Source organism: Kryptolebias marmoratus, linkage group LG13 (assembly GCF_001649575.2).
Source record: "Kryptolebias marmoratus isolate JLee-2015 linkage group LG13, ASM164957v2, whole genome shotgun sequence".
Classification (NCBI taxonomy): Eukaryota; Metazoa; Chordata; class Actinopteri; order Cyprinodontiformes; family Rivulidae; genus Kryptolebias; species Kryptolebias marmoratus.
This window is the reverse complement of record NC_051442.1, coordinates 18,073,512-18,097,240: the sequence shown is the minus strand read 5'-3', so window position 1 is coordinate 18,097,240 and position 23,729 is coordinate 18,073,512. Positions and strand designations below refer to the sequence as shown.

Here is a 23,729-nt window from a genome sequence, read left to right as displayed (position 1 = left end):
AAAATGACTGAACAGGTATAGGTTGCTGAGAAGGGATGCCAGAGGAAAGCCTCTTCTCTATAGCATGACAGCACAGCCTAGGTTTGCCAAGCTTGACCTGAACAAACGCCAAAGAGCAATCTCCAACCTGAAAAACCTGACCCTCCTACAGTCATTGTGTGTACCATAAGCTCTTTTGTATACTAGGCTTGGGACAGTTTCTGATTTCAAGGTATACCACAGTTCACTGTATTAAAACCACTATTTTTTCCATCATACTGTCCCTGTGGTTAAACTTTGTTTTAGTATGATGACAGAGACAGTGCAGGGTTCTTTGATGCTTTTGTTTTTATACAGTGAAACTGACATTAATGCTAAAGGTTATCATACTGTTGCAATCTCATACAAGCCCATGGCTGCTCTGTACCATATTATTCTAAAGTCAAGGTAAGGCCAATCTGTCAGACAGCTAAGTATTTGGCCAAACTAAGTCATGCAATGTTATACTGACTGAACAATAGCAGCAAATCTATAACAGAATGTCAGAAAAAAGAAAAAAAAGTTGTTGCAATGGGCTAAGAGAGATCACCAATTGGAAAAAAGAAAATTGTAGTGACCCCTTAGGGACCCCTTAGGGGAGCCAATAGCTTGTTTGTTTGCTTAAACAAAAGCAAAAAAAAAAAATAATAATAGCAATAAAAAAAATCACTGAACTGAAACATGTTGCCAAGAAAAGCCCAAATTTCTCTGTAGAGAGAATACAGGAGACAATTATTGCTGCTGAAGGTCGTTTTACGAGGCCCTGAATCAAATGTTCTACTTCAACTTTTGTTGCATTTTTGCAAGTTTTTGTTTGATAATCTCCATTTGTATTTTAAATAGCAACATTTGAATAAGATCAGCATGCTACAAAGATAAAAAAAAAGATGTAAAGCAACAGATACCATATCATCTTTGGAGTAGTTAATCATTTTAATGTAAAGAAATAAAGGGTAGGATCTGACCATCAGGATATCCATACAGATTGTCCACAAAGTTGGAGATAGTGTAGTCGAATGAGGCAGCTGATATTCCATCTTCTCCTTCGCTGTCATCCACAAACTTCAGACCTTCTCCCTGGTTGACACCAATCAGTATGTCGTAGTTGAGAAACTCGCCCTAAGAACAGAGGGTAGAACGACATGAGGGCTGTGATCACAGGGAACACGCTGAGCTGTATTCATCGAAGTCATCAGTACCTGCTGCATGAGGATTTCCGGATCATCCGGCACCACGTCGCCGTCTACCACCGGCCCAAAGGCGATGTGGTAGCGCGCAGGCTGGATGTCTTGATCCACCAGCTCCCGAAAACTCTTCCTCCGCAGGCAGTCCACCAACTCAGCCATGTCCCCCAGAGTGCAGCCCACCTTCTTCGCCAGGATCTTGGTGTACACCAATGGTCGGTAGTTGACTGACCAGCTCGAGATGGCCGAGCCACTTTGAGCAATGGCCCTCTGGAACAAGCCTACACAAAACATGGCCACAGTTTAATTTCTTTTTTTTCTTTCTTCTGTCACATTATTGTTTTTCTTTTGCAGCTATGGGTCTTTTAAGGTCTTACAGTGCCTTAAATAATGCACATCTCAGAGGAGGCGCAATTGAAGAGTATAAGCACAAGGCAAAATGAAGTAGATATCTCGCTGCTTTTAACGGCTGGAGAAAATCATTACGAACATTAGTGTGAGAAAATGGAGTGTTTTCCATTATGTATAGCGAGAGACAGCGGCAGGAAAAACAGCGACAACTCTGCACACAGCGGTGGGCTTGGAGGATAAAGTAAAAGAAAAAAAAGGCTTGCTGTCCCTCTGTTTTATCTGCAGATTCTGTCATTAATAATTAAGCCCCCCCCCACCCCCCACCCCTCTCCATATTCTGCATGGGCCCCACCCCCGCTCCTCTCCCTGTGAAATCAATTAAGAAGCTTCTCAGCTGCAGCTCCATCTTTAGTTTTTTATCTTATCTCTCCTCTGCAAACACGTACAGCATCTCCAAAAACTCTCCAACTTTTTTCTTTACTTTTTGGTATTACAGCCCAATTCATTTAATTTATGGATTGTGGATTATGAAAACCTGACCCATGAACTGGGACGATCGACGATCTTGACCAAAATAACCTAAGTTTAACTCAATTATGACAATAATAGCACTAGGTTGTGTCTATGACTTTGTCACAATCTGTTGACCTTTTCCTGTATGTTGTGTATATGAAAGGTTTCTGAGGCTCAACCACCAGTTTCAGTCTTGCTGTGGAGGACGAAACCCCAATAGGAGCATGGCAAGATGCAGGTGAAGGAGTTCTCTGGGCAGAACCTCAACCACATCAACTCTTCCTCATCCAGCAGGCCTGACCGTGCTCAGAGTAAGGACATCTTGCTTTGCATCAACCAATGTTTATTGGTGTGCATGGAGAGCGTGGGTTGATTGGTTGATGCAGCCACATGGTGAGACTGTTGCAAGTGGAATGTGGGCCCAAAGAGGTCATTACCTAGAGATGAGGCCAGCATGGCGAGTCCTTTTCTCCAAGCCACTCTGGTGCGCATGAGCCCCACATCATGGATAGGCAACCACAACGCTCCACCAACAACCCTGACCTTGTTACAGAGGTTTTGTGCATGCTCAGAACCCTCTACGACCTATCGCACGTAATGGGGATCCCACCGTGACCTTAATACACCCCTGAACACCTCACAGAGATAAAATAACTGAGTAAAGAAACAGTCAGGATTGGCACCTGCATCTAAAATAAATGTGGCAAATGCTGTTTAGTTGCTGAAAAGTTGTTCCATATCTCACTGAATGCTTTCTGAATCGTGACTGAAGATAAGCTTGTTCTCTTTGCTTCTTTTGGTGGGGGTATATTTTTGTTAATCTGTCCAGGGTCACTCTGACAGTGTGAAGGTTAACACTGAAGCAATAACATAATCTGAATTCTTGGTAAAGTTTTAAATTTTTCTCTCCCTTTCGCTCTCTCTCTCTCAGCTCCACTAACTGCTGTCACATCAGAGGATTAGCCATCAAACATCTGGTGGGTGTTTTCAACATCTGAAGCTGCCAGTTTAATGCAAAAAGGTTTTATTTATTTGTTCCGATAGCCTAAATAGTCCCGACAGCTCTTGCTTTTTATAATTTCATTGATATACAGATGAGTCTAGAAGCATCGGGTTTTACCAGAAGTTTACAAGGCAAAGTTTCTTCAATGAAAACGCTCTTAAACTTCAAAATCAAGAAGAGCCTGAACAGGGCTAAGGATCATATTTCTACGTGGGCCTGAGGGGGACTGAAGCTAGACATGACTATTGTTTTGGACAGACAAGTCAAAGCCGTTGTAGTTCTGTTCGTCAGCATTTACATAAAGTTCTCAGTGTGTAAGCACAGAGGAGCAGGAGCACTGGTGTTTTTGGGGATGTTGAGACAATATTGATTCGTCTTGTTTGTGGTATTTTCTTTTGTTTTGTTTTTTTTACCTTAAGAAACTTGTTTTATGGATCCTAATTTTGTAACGACCAATGACAATGACCCCCAGCACCCCTTAGAGCTTGACAGAAACTATATAGTGATGAAAGACCGGGATGGGTTGCTATCGGTCATTTCATGGTCACTGTAGTCACCCAGCCTTTTAAGACTTGTTTAGGATGAGCTTTGCCAAACTGTTTGAAACAATATATGAACATCTGCACTAGGAGAGACTGCTGACAGCTGTTTGTAAAAGGTCAGTTTGCTGCCTTTTAATCAAAGCAAAAGGCAACTATTTTAGAAACTCGAAGATCTACTGTCTGTCAAATTTTACTTTATGTTATCTTGAAGTGTTATATTTAGGACTGTACTGTCAAGACTGCCATTTTTGCTTTACCTAACAGTAATACAGTTGTAGTAAGAAGTTTACATACACCCATCATGGGTATGAATGCCATATTCATTTATGGGTTTTAATTTATTGTGGCGCTTTCCCAATCCACACAGAGTCAAATACATCCATCATACACCAGGAATGTATGGTTAAAGGGTTTTTAGCAGGTCTTATAGTCAAGATTCCTAGACATTTTCTATTCTAAAATAAAAATCACCAGCCTCTATCCATTTTTAGTTCATTTCCAGGCCCTTTTTGACATACATGAACAAATATGCAGTGTAAATATTTATTAAAGGGCTTATTTAGACTATGTAGGTCACCTTTGCCCAAATATTTGCAAGAAGACTGACGCTCTGGTTGTTTTAGCTCATACAGATTAATTTATTTAGTCCATAGATTAAAAAAGGTAAATGTTTAATTTTTCTCTGGAGTGTGTTTCACTTTTGTTTACTTGTGATATGAATATAATGCATAATAACAATGCAACAGTAAAACTTTGAGTTTCCTCTGATTTTGCAAAGGAAGCTTCATGGTTTGTTGCATACATTTTCTCCCATCCATACTTATGCAGGCCTGGAAATCCCTGAAAATAAATTCAACACTTTTCACAAGTTGGTAGGAAGTGTATATTTTCTTCTCATGTTACGCAGCCGGTGTGACCTGGTGTCTGTGCTGCTAAATGTGAATGCGAGTTTGTGAGTCTCCAACTGGGAAAGGCAGCATTTTAGGTTGCTCTCCGTGGACTAAACCAAATCCCCCAAGTTAAAAGCAGCCTCACAAAGAAAGAATAATAAGATTCAACTGAGATATCTGAGATTTAAAGATTTAGGAGCTGCATAAAGAACTGATCCCAGTTGTGCTGTAAAACTTGAAGTGTTTGTATTTTTGTTCTTCTAAGGTGGAAAACAGATTTTTTTATTGCGTTTTTTCTAACTTGTCCATGAGACAACAAAGGAACAAATGTATGAACCACATTTTCAGATGAATTAGTCTGTGATAAATATTATAACTTATTGTTTAAGTCCAAAATTTACCTGCAAATCTGCACAGCACTGTGGACAAAGCTGCCTCTTCTATGATCATTAAGTCATCAGAAACCTATTTCTTACTATTTTAAACTTACGTTTATCTAAAAGAAAACATGATGTAGGAGAATTTTCATTTAAAAAAAAAATCAAGCAAATAGATTTAATTATGGTAAAGATGTGTAAGAAAGCGTTATAAAACCGGCATCGTATCTGCTTTTGCAGGAGTGATTTATGGATTAGCAATTTATCAGACATTATCCATTTACTTTCCGGCTAATTTGTTGTTTTCACGTGTTAAAAGTGTAGAACAGTTTTATACTAGAAAATATCTGAAGGGTGCCAATTCAGTCCAAATTTCAATATCAATATTGTAATCATTAAAGCTAAAAAAAATACTGATGTTTTGACGTATAAACTATAAGAACTGGAAAAAGATCCAAGATCAAAGGAAATGTTAAACCTGCTGCCGGTGGCTTATTGTGGTCACCATGGTAACCACACACCTGTGTCTTTCACTCCCTGACAGCACTCTTAGGTGAGGTGGACGGGAGCAAAAGTTAAAAGATAACTCTCTGACAAAGAGTTGCTGTACACCACCTCTTAAAAATCCTTTAACTACGACTCTGCTGGTCCCACACATACATTTTTATGTTCCTACAGCGTTTTATGGAGGAAATAGGACAGGTTAAAAAGACCCTACACTTCCAGACAAAATTTTGGGCCAAAAGACAACTGAAGTCTATGGAACCTTGGGTGTGCCCTCTCTTTACTCTGAGGGGATTTGAGATAAAACCATAAGTTTTATAGCTATATGAGACACGCTGGGTGTTTTAATGTATATTTTGTACATGTATTAAAAATGCTGTGAGAGTAAGAAGAGTTTGATTCTAAAATTGTAGAAAGTTCGAACAGCTCAAAAACTAGTGTGAACAATCTGTGGGGAAAAAAATAATCATAAAACTTAAACGACGAGTGTGCTAAACCCATCAAAAATGTTAAAGTGGCACTTCAGTCATGTAAAGTTCAGCGTTCTCTGATCCGCCTCAACTTTAAATGTTTCTCCTGTGAGGCCTGTCTGAGCTGTACAGCTCCAACGAGTCTTCTTACTCAGTTCGTCAAAATCCCATTGTTGTGTCTGGAAATATTTCTCAAGTTTTTTTTTTTGTTTTTTTTTTCCAAATATTATGCACGTCGTACAATGCACCCCTAGTAAAAGTCGTAGCACACAATGCTTGATTGAGCCGCAAGTTTTCATGTCTAACTTGCATGCCTTTTCAAAGCTGTGAGGTGTGAAAACACAAAAAAACTGTGAACGGAATAACAAGGGTGCTTCAGTTCCTATGCATTAGCACCCTTAAATACAACAAGCTAAAACCCTACGAGGATGCTAACTCCACATAAAATGATTTGTGGTGCAAAATCTTTGTTTTCTAAAGGTCTTTTCCAGAAAGAGGATTGATGTTTAACAATATGTGCCATTAGTTATGTGTTAGTAGGAAACTTCTGTCCAGTTAAAACAATGTCCCGGGTGAATTAGTGACAACATGCCCTGGACCAGAACACATGACCCCCACGGTTCTGAACTGGCCATGTCCTTTCATAGGCAGTGAGACTAAAAGAAACGTTACCCTCGGAGTGGTGGGAGAGGATGAGAAGGTTGACGCAGGCGGCACCGGCTCCGGAGCCAAAGATGGTGATTCTCTCTGGGTCTCCTCCAAAGTGGCCGATGTTTTCATTGAGCCAGCGCAGAGCCTGGATCTGATCCAACAAGCCATAGTTCCCCTTCGCCGACTGGTCCCCTGTGCTCAGGAACCCTGCGAGGACGAGGCAAGAGCAAACACAGTGACAAAGAGGGACAGAACCCAGGTTGTGCGTGAATGGCGGAGCGAAGCAACCTCTTCCCTTTGACCCCCTGAGTGACCGCGGACGTGTGGAAGACGACGTCCCGCCGCCGCTGCGAACCTCTCACCCACGGGCTCGCGGCAACTTCACACCAAAGAGCTCGACGACTTCCAAACTTCTCCCAGCCCACGCTGACACCGCAACGCAGCGAAGAGAACTTTGTGTGCGGGTGAGAGGAGGAGGAGAGCGGCAGAAGGCATGTTTCACCTACTTCCCGGACCCACATTTACGCAGCAGGTGCACACCCACAACAAGATAAAATAAACTGAGCATAATGCTGCGCGTACACGCAAACAGAATGCTTTGTTCTTTGGAGAGACTACATTACAGCACTTCACATGTGTTCCAAGCTTTCTCAGCCGGCATCAAACGCAGCTTTGCAGTTTTTATTACTGTTTGGACAACTATAACGCTCAGAAAAAAAAAAAAAAAAAAAGATGTGAAATGATCCCAACGAGCTGCTCCCTCCTCACAGTAATTGTCAGGATTGGAAGAAAAATTTTCCCAGCACGTTGCCCCCACCACGTGACCCTGAACAGAGCACAGCAGGTACACATATTAACCCATTTTTGGATTTGGCCAGCTCACGCCTTGATTTTTCTCAATCGGGGCCCCCGAGCTGCCCTGAAAATATTTACCCCGCCATTTCTCACGTGCACATTGTCACGGGCGCTGACAGCCGCCGATACCGAGGGCAAGTTCGCAGAAGACGGATTTTAACGGCGATTTGGATCTATTTGGTCCGCGCGGGAAAAAAAAGAAGAAGAAGAAAAAAAAAAAGCATGAAGCTGTCTCATCTTGATTAGGTTTGGGAGGAATGATTTGGCAGTAGTTCAACGGAAAATAGAAATGTCTGTCCGAGTCGGTGTCCTTGGGGAACGGGTGATGATGTCCTCACTTTGTCCTGCCAAGAAGTTTTTCTCAGCTCTCATTCCTTCCGCTACGTTGTTGGCAGATGATGATTAATGAATAGGAGCACGTTTTTCTTTCTTTCCTTTTTTTTTTTCTTTGTTTTTTTTGACGGCACTAGTTACTGGTAATTTGGTCTCAGCTCACTATTTCAATGAAGGGGTCAGGAAGATTTTTTTTTTTGTGGAACTGCATAACTTGCATGTACATTTCTAAATAAATAATCCTTGAAGGAACACATCGCCCATCGCCCATCGTCTTTCATAGCTGAGATCATCTTATGTTGAGAAATGATGGAGCTGCAGCCATTTTGGTCAAACCTTGAAACCCCGTGATGCGCAATCGTGCAATATTACAAGATCTCACACTCATGTTGGGGATGACTCTCAGCCACTACCACGCCAAATTTTAGCTCAATATATGTAAAACTGACTGAGTTATGGATATTTTGTGTTGGTTAATGTTGATTAGTTGTGGTGGCCATCTTCAAAGGTAATCAGTTGTAGATGTACATCAAATGATTACGTTCTGAAAGTGTCATTTAAATCCATCCAGTGGTTCATTAGATATTTTACTAACAGACAAACATTGTTGACACCAACAGTTAATGCCAAAGTTTAAAGCAAAAATCTCACGCAAGGAGTAGCACTCAGAGTATGTTTTGAAAATGACTCAGCTGCATCCACCCCAACTTTTAGCACAATATCTGTAAAACGGACTAAAAAATTGTGATTTTTGAGTTTTTTAGGGTCAGGTGGCTGTGGCGGCCATCTTATACTGGGTTAGCTCCAAAGTTAATCAGTTGTAGACGTACATCCAATGATTAGTCCCCGAAAGTGTCAGTAAAAACCATTCAGTTGTTCATGAGATATTTTGCTAACAGACAGACAAAGTTGACTCCAGTAGTTATTGGCAAGGGTTAAACACAAACCTCGCTCCGTTTTCAAGCACTCTGAAAACTGAGTGTTGGGGATGACTCTCAGCTACAACCACACCAAATTTCAGCTCAATATCTGTTAAACTGACAGTTGGAAACATTTTGTGTTTTTGGAAACATTTTGTGTTTTCTAAGTTTAACCAGCTGTGGCGGCCATCTTGAGTTGGCTTACCTCCATCTACAGTTGCAGATGGACATCGTGGAGGAATACACACAGTCATGACTAAACCTGCTGACTAACCTTCAGCAACTTTAAATGTAAATGTGAAATACCAGGTACTCTTTTTGACCACCAGGGGTAATCAAAAACAAGTTGGAAGTCAACGACATATTATTTAACTACTTACACCACTTATTAAACCTTTTAATGTCTTAAACTGCACAAAATGTAAGTAAAATGGGAGGAGAGATTTTTCCTTTACTTACCCCAAGCACAGTATTTGAAATAATACTATGACTACACTTAGGTATAAAACTCTGAACATTTTAATTAATAATGTCTAATAAGTTGGACTTAAAACTAGAATAATCAATTAGCACAATGACTGGTTAGTTAGGATATGAGAAGCCACACAAATACACCAAAAACTGAGTTAAAAGAAAAACAAAAAACTAACCGCTGGACATGTTTGAGACAACAGCAGGCACTGATGTCACGGATTTGATGCCGAAACGCACAGATCTGTGTGAGTTCACTTGTGAATAAACTACCAGAGCAGGGGCCAGGAGTGTTAATAAATAGAACTGTATGATTGTGAGCTCGTGTGGGCGTGTGAAAACAGAAAGATACATAAAAAAAAAAATTCTGTCTCTATGGAAATAGTAAGCCGGTTTTATGTTAACCTCTGTCTCATCTTTTCTCTTTCCTTTTTGGACAGAATGTAGAGGACAAGAAAGCTGTCTGCGAGCATTAGACATCCAACGGCACAGGAGAGCGACAGGAAAGAAAAAAAAAGGTCTGTTTTCAACTGGCCAGACAGAAATTCATTTAAAAGCCTTATTTATTTGTTTTTTTTTTTGTTTTTTTAAAGGGAGAAAACTACAATCTGCAGTATGAGATATCTCTCCACAGGAAAAATGAACATATCTGCCCTGTCTGGGTAAAAACCTCCAGTTTTCTCTCAACTTTTGCCTTTTAGTCGTGCTGATTTTATTCACTCAGGTGTTGTTGTTTTTTTAGCCTCTCACTGTGGGTTGACTTCTCTCTGCAGGGAGAAAGAGTCAGAGAGGAGGAACCAGGCCCCCATCAGGCTACCGTAACGCCTATGAAAGCCGGACTGCCTAAAATGGATTACCGTAAATATGACAGAAAGCGTGCAAGTTCGTTTAACGACCGATCTGGGTCCAGACAGGACTTCATTTGGGTCTGGATTTGGACCACGGTTTGCCATTTGGGGACCCTACTTCATGCCATCAAAATTGCATTATATTGTTATTCCACCAGAAATACAAACCAATCCAGCAGCTAGATGCAAAAATACATAACATTTTATGTAAATAGCAATTTAATGTGAAACTGATAGCGGTGTCAGGGTTTATAAAATACCTGTATCACTTTAAAATCTTTAGATTGGAGTTGTTTTTGGAGTTGTTTTAAGGCAGCAGAAATCCACTTTGATTTTGGCCTCACTCAGACTAGCTATTAGCTCATCTATCTGGTCAGTTAAACTCCATTTCTCCAAACTGAAAGGCGTTCATAGAGCTATCCACAACTGGTAAGATATTAATTGTTCATAAGCTTTTAACAGAATCCCACTTAAGAAGATCTGAACTATTCCTTTAATGAAGAGTGCCAGAGAGTGTGTTCAAAACCACTAGATTGTGGTCCGGAGACTAATATTAAATCAGTAATATTGTGTTTTCAATATTGTGAATATTTAGTGCCAGCTGCAGCCCGGGCGACGCTCTGACAGAATTCGGATCCAATCTGTCATAGACACATAAAAGAGAAGGAGAAGAAGAAGAAGTTGGAGTAAACGGCTGTGCCATGGAAGTGAGGGGGAATGAAAGTGAATAAAACGCTGCAAAGTTCAGTGTGTTTCCTTGCATGGGAATTGAAGATGACACAGATAGCCCAAGTGACTGAATTAAACAGTATGTTCTAAAGGGCAGCTGGAGAAATGTAGGACAGCAGTGAGGTACAGTAACACAGGAACACATGGAGGAGATCCGCTCTCCTGAGTGACAGAGAACACAATATTAGGGTTTATTGCTGACGATTGTACTGTGAGTGGCAATGACGACAAACACTTGAAAGCTGATCTTTCCACAACAATCAGTGTCACACATCTCTCGCCGCACGTTTTACTGCACTTTAGCAAACAACGCAACACTGGAAGCCAGGAAAGATTTCGCTGAATTAACCTGGTGAATGTACAAATAAAGGCAGGCAATCGTGCAATTGATTGTGTCTGTGTGAACATGTGTGTCTGTTAGCAAAATATTTCATGAACCACTGGATGGATTTCAATGAAACTCCTAGAGAATAATTATTGAATGCACATCTACAACTGATTACCTTTTGTAGGTAACTCAATTCAAGATGTCCGCCACAGCTAGCTGATATTAGGAAACACATAAATGGTTGTAACTCAGTCAATTTTACAGATATTGAGCTAAAATGTGGTACAGTAGTAGTTGAGAGTCAGTCCCATCGCATGATTGGACCACTAAGAGATCAGACAAGATCGTCATTTAAAACCTTAACCTTAACTGTAGGAGTCAGCCATGTCTGTCTGTTAGCAAAATTTCTTATGACCCACTGGAGGGAGTTTAATGAAACGCTCAGAAAGTAATCACTGGGTGTTCATTTACAGCTGATGAACTTTTGGAGTCACCCTGATTCAAGATGGCCACCACAGCTTATTGACTTTAGCCATCAGAAAAATGGTGTGGTCGTAGTTGTGAGTCAGTCTCAACAGACACCCTGAGCACGAACGAATCAGACAAGGTATGTTGTTAAAACTTTGCCATGTAAAGTGGCAGCTGGTGATGTGCATTCCGTCCAAAAAAAAAAAAAAAATACTAGTTTTGTTGTCTTATTTTCTTTTACTTCCAATATAACTTCGTGCATTGTGGTTGCTTACATCATCAGCTGCTTACATCATCAGCGCAGTGATTGAGCAAAGGGAGGACCAAATTCTGTCCTCTAGCAATAATGATAGCGAGAGAGCGGTCATGAAAACTCAGCGTAAGATTAAATTGTGATGAAGGGATGAGAGGATTACCTAATTCACGAGAAACCCACAGCTGCTCCTAGCCTTCATCATGCAGCGTGCACCGTTGAACGGATTGTCGAAGTAAAAGTCTTACTGCCTCAAATCATATCAGCATTGTTATTGAAATATAACCCAAGGATTACTCCGAGTAATTAAGATATTGTTTAGGGTTCCCTTTATGACTGAATGTGTGCTCGGATTATCCCAGGGATCGTCTGGCTCTTAGCCTGGCGACACTCCGACCCGGTCACGTATCACCGCTGACCCGTGCTGCTTATCGAAACCACGAGCATGTGGAAGTGTCTGCTGCCCGGGCCGAGTGCTGAGCAGCATGCCACAGTTGCCTGGCAACAGTCCAGGGCTTCCGGCAGAAATTACATGGACAGACACTCACAAAAGCACTTGCATACACATATCCAAGTGCTTCCCTTATTCAAGTACACAACAGCAGAATCTGAACGCACATGGATGCTGCCGAGTTTAAAGAATAAGATGGCATCCCGGCTTGGATTAGTGCCACCTCTTTTCCTCTGCGTCAGGACAGCATAAAGAAGATTAAAACATAGCGTTCCTTGAAGGAATGCATATCGCCCTCCACTTTTCATGCTGGAGTTTTAAGGATGGCGTTAAAACCTAATAAATGATGATATGAGCAACCTCATGTGATACTGTAAGATTGAGCAAGATGTGTTAGTGCTCAGAGTATATCATTGGGGTGACTCTCAGCCACTGTCACACCAAAGTTTAGTACAATATTTATAAAGCTGACTGAGTTGAAGTCTTTTTTGTGTTAGCTAACATCAGTTAGCTGTAGTGGCCATCTTAAATTGGGGTGACTTCAAAAGCTGATCAGTTGTAGATGCACATCCATTGATTACTTTATAGGAGTTTTTTTAAAATCCATCCACTGGTTCATGAGATATTTTGCTAATGGTACAGACAAACAAACACACACAGAGACATGTGCGAAACTATTATCGCTTCACTTTGCCTTCAGCAGCGGGCGATAAAAAAAATAAAAATAATAATCTGCATATCATAATTCAAACAATTTCCTTTTCCTGCTTTCCTTCTAGTTCAGTAAATTTAGCCTCTGAACCCCTCCATCCCCTGCTACTGCTGAGTTGGGGCTTCCTTCTGACTTTAGTGCTGAGAGCAGCAGTTTATGAGGCTGAACTCATGCATATTCAAGCCTCGCTTTAGGTAACAGCTAAGGAACTGTGAGGAGAGCCATCAGACCGTCAGTAAAGACACAGGTGGAAGAAAGTGAGTCGAAGGTAAACAGGAGGAGTGAAAAAGTGGTGGGCGTAATTTAAGTCAAAGATCTTCACATAATCCAAATCCAAAATTCACTACAATGCATTTTTTAAATTTATTAGTTTTGAAATGGTGACATCATAACATATTCTCTTAAAAAAAATCTATCTATCTATCTATCTATCTATCTATCTATCTATCTATCTATCTATCTATCTATCTATCTATCTATCTATCTATCTATCTATCTATCTATCGTCTGTACAGATATTGGTTTTGGGGTCATGCTTTGGTACAACAAGGAAAGGAAGCAGATGCAGAACGCTATTTTTTAATTACTTCTAAATAGATAATAAGCCTCTCAGAAGCAGATTCAGAGAAACAGATCACCGTTAAATGTGAGGGGGGTAGGAAAAATACAGTAATGTATATTATTGTGAACTGGTAACCCCACTGTGGCATTACAAATAAAACATTATATTGTACCGTGTTGAAGTTAATTCGGTCTAAACTAGTCAAAGTCATCGCAGGCGCCTCATACCCTGCTTGATTTCTCAAGCTGTATTTTGACACCTGCACGGTGGGCACAAACCAAGCCGAAGCTGGTATTCACGATGGAGCCTTGAGGGGGTTCTCAGTTTCCTCGTAGTCCTGACTCAAATGATGCGGGTGGAGGTGGTTAACGAAAAAATGCGCACAGCCTAGAACACAGTTTTCCAACCTGTATTCGAGGCTGTGCCCACAAAAATAAACCACGATTTTCAAAAACAGGCCCACATCCGCGTGGCTCGCTGGTGACTTGGTCGCAAACACTTAGAATTCGATGAGACTGCACACAAAAGCGTTTTTCTCACCATTTTGACTCGCCAACTAGGCTCCAACAGTCCTAGCCCAGTGAGATACTGAACAGCCTTCAACACCTGGTACTTGACCACATATGTTAGAAGGAATTTCAGAGCAGGCAAATTAAGACCCTTTAGGCTTGCCGTACACCAACAGCTCGCTCTCCACTGTCGCCGTAGTTCACCGTGAACAGTTTCCACACTGTTGATTTGAAACAAACAAGTTCCCGTGTTTCATCTGAACTAGATATTCTTGCTTTGCTTTGGTGTGGAGTGCTTTAGATAGTAGTCCCCCGTGACTAACATATTCTTCTTCTGATTGTATACACCAAACCCTGACGTCAGTACTCCGATGGTTCAGTACGAATACTGTGACACTCCTGATACGTATGAAGTATTGAATGCACTATATCCAGATTTATTCAGTAAATCCTCTGTTGAGTGTAGAGCTGTATGAGAGGATTAGATCTGCTGAGGAATAGGAAAATACACATGAAATATTCAATGAGTACATCAATAAATCTGAAAAAAAAAAAAAAATTGGATGTTTTCAACTTTTTTTTAGCATTTTTCTATATGTCCATTCAATTATTTACAGTTCTGCAAATAAATATTAAACATGTATAAAGAAATATTCTATATGTGTTATATTATTTTGTGCTTTGTATTTTGCATAAAGAGTTTCACCATAATCTGTTCCAACATCCATCTTTTTAATTCCACATTTTTAAATCAAACTTTTTTGCAGCTTGAAAATGAATATTCTTTTTTATATTTTTCCATTCGTTTTTTTTTGTATTCTTGGGCCGATTTATTCACTTTTGTTGCACTATTTATTCTTTAATTTATTCCTTTTCATACTTTCCCATTTATTTTCATCATGCTTGACAGATTTATTCTCTTTTGTGTCACTCTCTTGAATCTGTAGCTTTAATCATCTCTTCAGAGAAAGAAATCCAGAAGTGTCCGTCAGTCGCGGGACGGTTTGAGACTTCTGCAGCAGAGCGATCTTTTGGACTGAACAAAGTGACTCCAGCGGGCCACAGGAAAACTGCTCGGGACAGAGAGGAATCGAAGAGATTAAAAAAAAGAAACACAGACATAAAACAGGTATTAAAGGGAATATCGCCCAGAGCTATTATCAGACCCAAACTGACAGAGGTGAAAGAAACACAGGATGAAGGACACGGTATATAATTTCAGTGTAACATCACAGGGATGATGAGAAATGTCAAGATTCAGTTATTTTCTACTCACAGAAAAGGTGATTTAAAAGACGACACAAGACTCAGACCCAGGTAGAGGAAAAGATCATTATAAACATGTCAAACTTCTGAATTAGAACAGAGTTGGACATTTTAATACTGTGCAAAAAAATTTAAAATGATCTGGTAATTATCTATTATATCGACATGCAACTATTAGAAGATAAATACAAACAATTTTGTTGTGGTAGCAGCTGACTATGATCCATTTCATATACTTAAACACATCTTGACAGGCAGTCCTTCAAATAATTCCAGGCCTTAAATATTATTCTTTTTTTTTTTTTTTTTGACACATGAAGTTAAATCGAGACCTTGCTGGCAGGTTCATGTCAATTATGTGCTGTATTTTATATCGAGTGTAGCCAGAAATAAAATTATTTTGCGATTGAGCTCGCTTCCTCTGACCTCATTAAAATCCAGCCTAAAATCCAAGCAGAAGGTGACGGGTTTCGCCACCACACAGCAAATTCAAAATTACTCACAAGCGTCCACTTAAACGGCACCAAACTGTCATGCAAATTTGAAAAGTGATTACTTCAAACATAACCCTGACACAAAGTCGTTTCACAGCTTTTCAAATCATTTCAGAAATGACTCATCCCCAATAATAAAAAAAATGCAGTTTGATGGAATTGAAAATGAAATAAAAACTCAAGAAACATGGCCTCAAAAGTCTACAGGAAAAAAAAAAAGTTTCAATCATAAGGCTAGTAAAGGAGTTTTAATTAATGATAGTCAGTCAGTAGTCATGGTTATTACATGAACTGGATCTATTCAAGTGAGCCCCAACACTAAGAGAACCAATGCTGTGGATTTCTACATTTCTAGATTAGGTTTTTAAAATTTCCATTTTGAAAAATAGAAAGCGATGATCTGACATTAAAAGGACTATAACATTTTTATTTCATTATGTAACAGAAATAGAAACATTTATTCATAACGAACATTACAAACGTGAATCTCAGCATCATTTTGTGTGGATTTCGCCAAAATTTGGCAATAATGTGAATTCCACATTTGATTTTTGTATCAGATTTCACCCACACACCTCTTCCTTCCCAGCTCTTTGTCTACCCTGGAGGAGGCAAACTTCAAAGGTTCAAAACAAAGGTTTAAAGCTGATAATAGTATAAGAATGACATTTGCATTCCTTGAAAGAAGGCGCATCGCTTGCCAACTTGCATGCCAAAGGTTTAAATAAAGAGTGAAAATCTAAAATGATCTAAATAAAGTGGCGGACATCTTGATTCCAAAAGTTAATCAGCTGATGATGTGCAGCCGGTGATTACGTTCTGAAAGTTTTATTGTAATATGCATAGTGGTGCTAACAGACAAGCACACACACATTGGCATGTGCAACTACATGATCACCTGCATTTCATGCATAAGACCAACATCACTTCCTGCTTTGTTAAACTCTCAGCTTCTGACTCTTCAATTAATCATCTGCACCCGCTTTTTAAAGGGCTGTTTTTTTTACCATGTTTGTATTCCTCTTTCATCTGCAATCTGCTAGCTTAGCATGGCTATCGGCATGTTAGTCCTGTTATCATTTGCGTTGTGGGTCGGATGTTCAGCTCCTCCTCTGCCTCCTTTACTCATAATTGCTCCTGTAACAAATGTGGCATTGCTTTGGAGGCACGAGTCACGCGAATGGCTGTGCACCAATAAAGACAAAATGGTAGTAATAACTGCAGCCCGGCTAGCTGGTGCAGAAACACTTAGCTTATCTGATCTTGATAGCAATCTAGCAGACCATGTGAAGCCAGGGCCTCACAAGAGCTACTCCAGAGGAAACATGAAGTCAGAGTCAAACCTGTGGTTTACCACTAACCAGCCCACATTTCCCAGATCCCCAAAGGGAGCCATCTTCCAATCAGGTTAACTAATCAGCCTTAGACCCAACCTTAGCTACAGCTGACTTTTCCTCATCTCTAATACAAATGAAATAAATACTTGTTTGTTATCATTCAGCTGGTCTGCATACTGATATTTTTAATCTTACTTAGTGAAGGGTGGACAGCACCATGCAAAGGTCTTGAGTCAACCCTCATTCTTTATGTTTTGCTTTCAACCAGTCAGATGTTCTTGTAATATTTTAAAGTGGTGTGTTCTTTTGTCCAGTACCTCACCTTAAGAGGTTTTTTTGTTTAATAAGAAACCTAACCTATGACTTTTCAACTTGACCTATGAATCATTCAGGCCTAAAAAGCCTTCTAAACTCAATGGATGAACCAGTGTCAACACACAACAAGCAGCATAGCAAGTATATAACATAAATTTGATATTTGCTAAGTTTGCTAACTGTCTTTAGTTGCATAGATAGAAAAATCCCAACATAATTTAGTTTGACAGAAATAAAATAGTATTTTAGCACCAAGAAGGTGATTACTACAGAGCTATAAGCTGAATTTGTCTGAAACATCTCTCAGGTCCTGAACTCGCCTGCCTGTTGATGAAAGCATTTGACTTTTACTTTGGCAGAGAACTCCAACTAATACAATGACAACAAAGAACCTACAGTGGTAAATGTGCTGGCAACAAAAGTTATGCACTAAAAGGAGTAAACGGGATACATTTTTCATACACAAACATAATTACAGTCTTTCATTTTGATGTCTGTAAAAACTAACTTGCTTGTAGACTTTTCGTCTAATAATTAATTGGATCAAATTTGTTTGGTACAAAGGGATGCACATCGATTTAATCCCCAAACACCATCGGTATATGGCTGCTCTAGTTATCCAATTGCATCGTGCACTCTGCATTTGTGAATCAGTATGACTTGGTGAATCATCACATCCCTACTGGAGATAACTGCTACTGAGAAGTGGGCAAGTCTAGGAAAAAATTTCCACTATCTAAAAAAATATAACATCTCAGAAAGTTTATCGTGTCTCACATAAAGAGTTTATAGTGACCTTTTATGTATCACTTTAGTAGCAGATGGTTATTCACATGACAGAACATAGAGTGTTACCAAACATACAGGTACATGTGCTTTTGAACTATATATTAACTAAGTTGTTCAGTTTTAGATGATAGATAATTTGATAATTTGTCTTAGGCTCTTCTCTGAATAGCAGTTAGCTTGATTCTCCAATGAGATCTTCACCCTTTTTATAATGAAATTGCTCTGTTTGTTGTCTACTTTAGCTAAAATCCACAGGCTTCCAAAATACTGTATGCAGCCTCACTTTAGAAAATCTGAACTATCCCTTTAAAAATCCCAATGATCTCTTCATAGCCTAGGTCAGTGGCTTTATATATATATATATATATATATATATATATATATATATATATAGTTAATTATTTAGTTGTAAATATCACCTGCCTGTTGCCTTTTAGAGACAGACAGTAAACATATACTGTTAAGCAAACATTTTCACTGTCAAACATGCTTCTTATTCATTTTATGCACATTTTGAATTAAAAAGATAAACCAAGCGATGTGTTTAAAATTGAACAATTCTGTACAAATTTACAGTTTGGTTTTGCCAAGATAGTACCCAAACAATCAGAACTTCATAGTTATAGGAGCTTTAGTTATATATCATGGCAAAAAGATAGTCTTAAATAGGTTACTTGCTTACTTTAAAAAAATAAATAAATAGGCAAAAAAGAAGAACCAAAAAAAGCGAAAATTTGAAAGACGTGGTGAATCGTTTCCAGGAGATGCGTTTCATCTCTCTTCCTGAGGTAAAAAATGTTCTCGAAGCCCACGATGGTGGGCCTTTCCCCAGAGTTCATTAATTAGTTAATTAGTTAATTAGTCTGAACAGATGGCTATGCAACACAAATCAGAGGGCTCTCTCAGCCTGGAGCAGGAGGAAGGTAGGAGAAGGTGAGGCGAAAAGAGTCTTAAATCACAGCAGTCCAAACCTCTGGACACGGCTGTGTGCAGCAGACATTTTCTTCTCATTCACCCATTTTATCGCACAACCACCGAGCGTATCATAAATTATTACACACATTCTTTAAATTATTATTTGTTAAACACACGTATACATGGGTCGAGGCGAACAGCATGAAGTGCTCCGAAAGGAAGCGGTGGTCACATTGCAGGGAGCATTTATTCCAACGAGTACTTTGCTTCAGTGCAGATTTAAAAAAGCATTTGTGTAGGTTTATTTTTAGACTGCTCCCATCTCCCCCTTCTGTTTCCTCTTCCCTCACTGTCTCTCTATGATTCTCCCTCGCTCATCTGTCTCTATTCCCTGCTCTCTCCTCTTACCCTGCTCCTGACTCCCGATCCCTCTCTTAAAGGCACAGGCGTCGTATGAAATGAGGTTGGCATGTGTAAGCTCCTGTGAGTGTAAGTACAGGATAATGCTAAAGATTAGAACATAAAACCATTAAGATACTGTGTTCCTCTGTTTTTCACTTTGACTCAAATGCACTGTGTCAGAGCAGAGCGCTGTTAAAATTTTCAGATGGATGGTGCATTATTCATGTATATGTTTCATGCACAGCACACAACTAATTACTCCACACACACACACTGTTGCGTGCACAATAAGGAACTGATGTGCTCACAGACATGCTTGTACCACACAAAAACATACACACTCAAGGATAATCGCCTTAGTACAGTAACCCATTTAAAAGCACATCTGAGAGTGTGAGTGAGCGAGAAAGCACACAATCACCTACATGTCAAAATTTTTTAACAATCTTACCTGAATCAAGGACACCGCATCATCCCTCATAATAACTCAGCAGGATCTATCTCCACCTTTTTATCTCTGTATCTTCTATGGATTTTCATGACTTCTTGTGGAGTTTCAGGGTTATAAAGGTAGCTTAAAATGCATGGACGCACTTTAAATGTCTCAAATATGATTCACCGCACAGATGTCAGTGTAAATCAGACACCTTTACGCCCTGAACGCAAGGTCGCAGAGGTAAATGAAGATATTTGGGATTGTTTCCTTTTTTTTTTAAACAGCACACAACAATCCTTTTCTCAAATATGATTCTCGGCATTTTAACAGCTGCGATTTGTCTCAACGTTTACGAGGAAGAATGCATAAAACAAGCTGAAATCCAGCCAGACAGATCAGCAGGTTCGGGTCCGGCTCGTTTCATAAAACTTTCAGTTTGCCCTTGTCCCCGTGCCTCTCCGCCGGCACTGTCAATAACAGTGTGGATTATGTTGCCCTCTGTTAATACTCACTGCAACTCTTGGACTCTGTCCTAAACTACTCCAGTTTCTCTGTTTATCATCATTGTGATATGTTGAAACAGGCTTGATGCAATAAACAAGATCTGATTACCCAACTTGGTAACAACGAGGACTGCTGCAAATAGTCTTTGTGCAAACACCTCCGGAAGATGATGGTGAATGTAAATACTTGACTTCCCTGATATCCAGCAGCACAAGGGCTGCACACACACACAGCTTAATTCAGCCCACACTCACAGGCTGAGCAACCACAACAAAAGTACAATAGGATGACGAAAATTAGAATACCTTATAATCCAAAAAAACCCCAATAACAAATGGAGAAAATAAAATACAATATGAAACAGAATGACAGTGTCTTAATATACACCTAAGGCCTCCTTCACACTGGATGACAACCTACACAAGCTATTAGAACCTGGCTGGATTGCAGCAAATTTGGAAAACCTCCTTCAAAGTACACTCTTACCTAATAGTTTCTTCCCTGCTAGTATTTGAGATCCCCAAGAAACCCTTCTGCACCCTGCTTTACACACCTGCATAACCCTCTCAGACTGAACCAAGATGCAGATGACAGACCACCCCAACCTCGCTATAGTAGTTTTGTACAAGCTCAAAACCAACAATGTATCACGCCCAATGGGAAGCCAACTTTATTTTATTCAGGTTCTGGCTGTCTTTTGTTTTGTTTTTGTTGGTGTTGTTTTTTTATTTTTACATCATAGTGAGTTTCATCATTCAGTGTGAAGAAGAGATAAGGCACAAAGTCTTCAGCGGTGCCTCAGGAGTAAAGTCAGTCAGGTCTTGGTGGCTGTCAATACCGGAGAGCTTTTAAAAAAACATTTATAAAAAAAAAAAAAAACAGCATAATGACATTACATTTAGACTGATTGAAAAGAGTGACTCCACCTATTGTTGTTGGCTGCCATCAGATGCTACACTGTCTTTGATCTGTATCATAATTGAGCCCAACAAGCTTGAACCAGAGTGGAAATCTTAATAATAGCAATAAATTGTACACAGCACATTTGCAAGAGCATTATCTAATTATAATGCGTTCTGGCTCAGGTTATGTTGGCTCCTCGGCCCTCTGCTTTCATCCGCAAGCTTGAGCAAACCTTTACCTGGGGTTTACACTGGTTTCTCACATCATCTGCTCTTCTCAGCACATACAAACGATCAGTTCCAGGATCAGTATGAACTTTGGTCTTAAAGTTGTGGTTTGATGTGTTGCATAATTGGCTACAAATATATTTATATATATATATACATTTGTTCTTAAAAGTGAATGAGAAATGAACACACATAACACAAAAATGGCTGTAACTCATTCGCTTTTACTGATACTGAACTAGAACTTGATGTGGTAGGAGCCGAGAGTCATTCACAACACATTCGCTGAGTGCTAACAAACCTCATGAATCACACATGATGTTATTTTCAACGTTTAACCCACATGGCTCTCACTCTGTCATTTTTCACCATCTTGGTTTAACCTGTTAAAACCCTGTAATTAAAGGTGGCAGGCGATATGCATTCCTTCAAGGAATGCAAGGTTTTTAATGAATTGATGCATGGGTATTCTCATTATTGTGAAAATATACTATTTTTTTCTTTTTTTTAATGAAAATGTGTATAATAACAAATCAGGAACTCTCACAGGACATTGTCTCATTTCATAGCTCATTTTAGATTTTCACTTTTTAGTACATACTGCCTTCATTTTCTCTCAAATTTGTCTCTTCCAGGATGTAAAACCTACAGTAGTATGTCATTACCTTATGCTGACACTCAACATCATCACATTATGCAGTTTGTCATCAAAAAACCTTGATATGGTCGCTCAAAAGGCTGTAGTAGCAGTCATTTTTAATATAAAACATGCGTCAGAATGTTTGCTTTGACACAATAAGCGTTTCATGGGTGTGATACGATTTCTAAAGACACTCTGGCATGAGGATGTGGTGTCAAATCAAACTCCAAAATTTTACAAAACCCGGATCTGTCACGAATTATAGCACGTACACGACACGTCAAACTTACCTAGCACACCGAGCCGATAGTTCATGGTGACAACAATTACATTTCCATAGGCAGCGAGGACACTCCCGTCAAACATGTTCCCTGAGCCCTCCATGTACGAGCCTCCGTGGATGAACAGCATCACCGGCTTCTTGCGACGATCCCTAATATCTGCACACAGAAACAAAGGTTTATAATGAATGTAAATCAAATATCAGGGTATTTCTAGATGAACACCTATTCTTCACATAAAGGAAATTATTTTTAAATTTCCACACACCCTAGCGTGGTATTTCAAAACTTTAGAATTGAGATTCTGTGAACAATAACATCCTATCTGTTGTAAGTAGCCCATTGAATGGCATCATTTTGGAGATATAGAGTTTCATTCTAACTGGACTGATGAACAACTAGTCTGAGTGGGACCAAGACCAAAGTGGATTGCTATCATCTTAAAGGAACTCCAATCTCAACAGTTTCATAAAGGTTCATGCAAACTCTATTTTACAAACCTTTATAATGCCATCAGTTTCACTTTACACAGTTACATTGTAGTCTGTGGTTTTTTGCAAGCACAAATAGCAACAGCAACAGGTAGCTGTAGCACCTTTGGTGGAACTTCCTGCAGGATTATTGTCATACTTCCGACAATAACAATAATTTACACCATTCTGCAATGATGTAAAGTTTTATAAAATAGCATTCAAATAAAAACACATTTAAAAATAGAGTTGTTTTAGGACACCGCCAATATATTTTGGTCTTTGCACCACTCGTACTAGCTGTTAGTTCATCAGTTTCACCAGAATTAAAGTTATATCTCCAAACTGAGGGCATTCAAAATTTTACCTAAGACAGGTAAGATATTAACTGTTCATAAGTTTTCCAAACAGCACCAGTCCAACAAATTTGAACTGTCCCTTTATGTAAATCTAGAGTTTATCTGCAATTATTGAAGCTCTGGCTCCAGATATAACTTATTCATGCAGCAGGACATGTGAAGACACCTCTGACAGCCAATAATTCACAAGATAAAGGAAGATAAAAATGCAAAGTACGAAACATATTGAGTGAACTACTGTATGAGTTGGAGGCAAGAACTTCATGTGTCACTGGACCTGTCCTCTATGTTTCGTCTGTCTGATTCTCCGATGGTATCCTCTCAAACTGCTAGTTCTGATGCCGTGGCTGTTCTTGGCGTCTTTGAGTTCATCGATATGTTGCTATGCTTTACTTTGCTGCCCCCCTCAACGCTCCACTCCTGAACACCCCCCCCCCCCCCCCCCCCCC

The 23,729-nt window shown here is 39.6% G+C and overlaps 1 protein-coding gene across 1 annotated transcript in view; it reads right to left on the bottom strand.

The window, feature by feature from the left end:
- nlgn2b (neuroligin 2b) overlaps positions 1-23,729 on the bottom strand; it is an 88,658-nt gene that overhangs the window by 8,757 nt on the left and 56,172 nt on the right. The window contains exons 4-7 of the mRNA XM_017412598.2: positions 22,461-22,610; positions 6,525-6,710; positions 1,218-1,483; positions 984-1,137 (exon numbers count right to left, since the gene is read on the bottom strand). Coding sequence (XP_017268087.1) covers positions 984-1,137; positions 1,218-1,483; positions 6,525-6,710; positions 22,461-22,610 — 756 coding nt within the window. The remainder of the gene's footprint in view (positions 1-983; positions 1,138-1,217; positions 1,484-6,524; positions 6,711-22,460; positions 22,611-23,729) is intronic.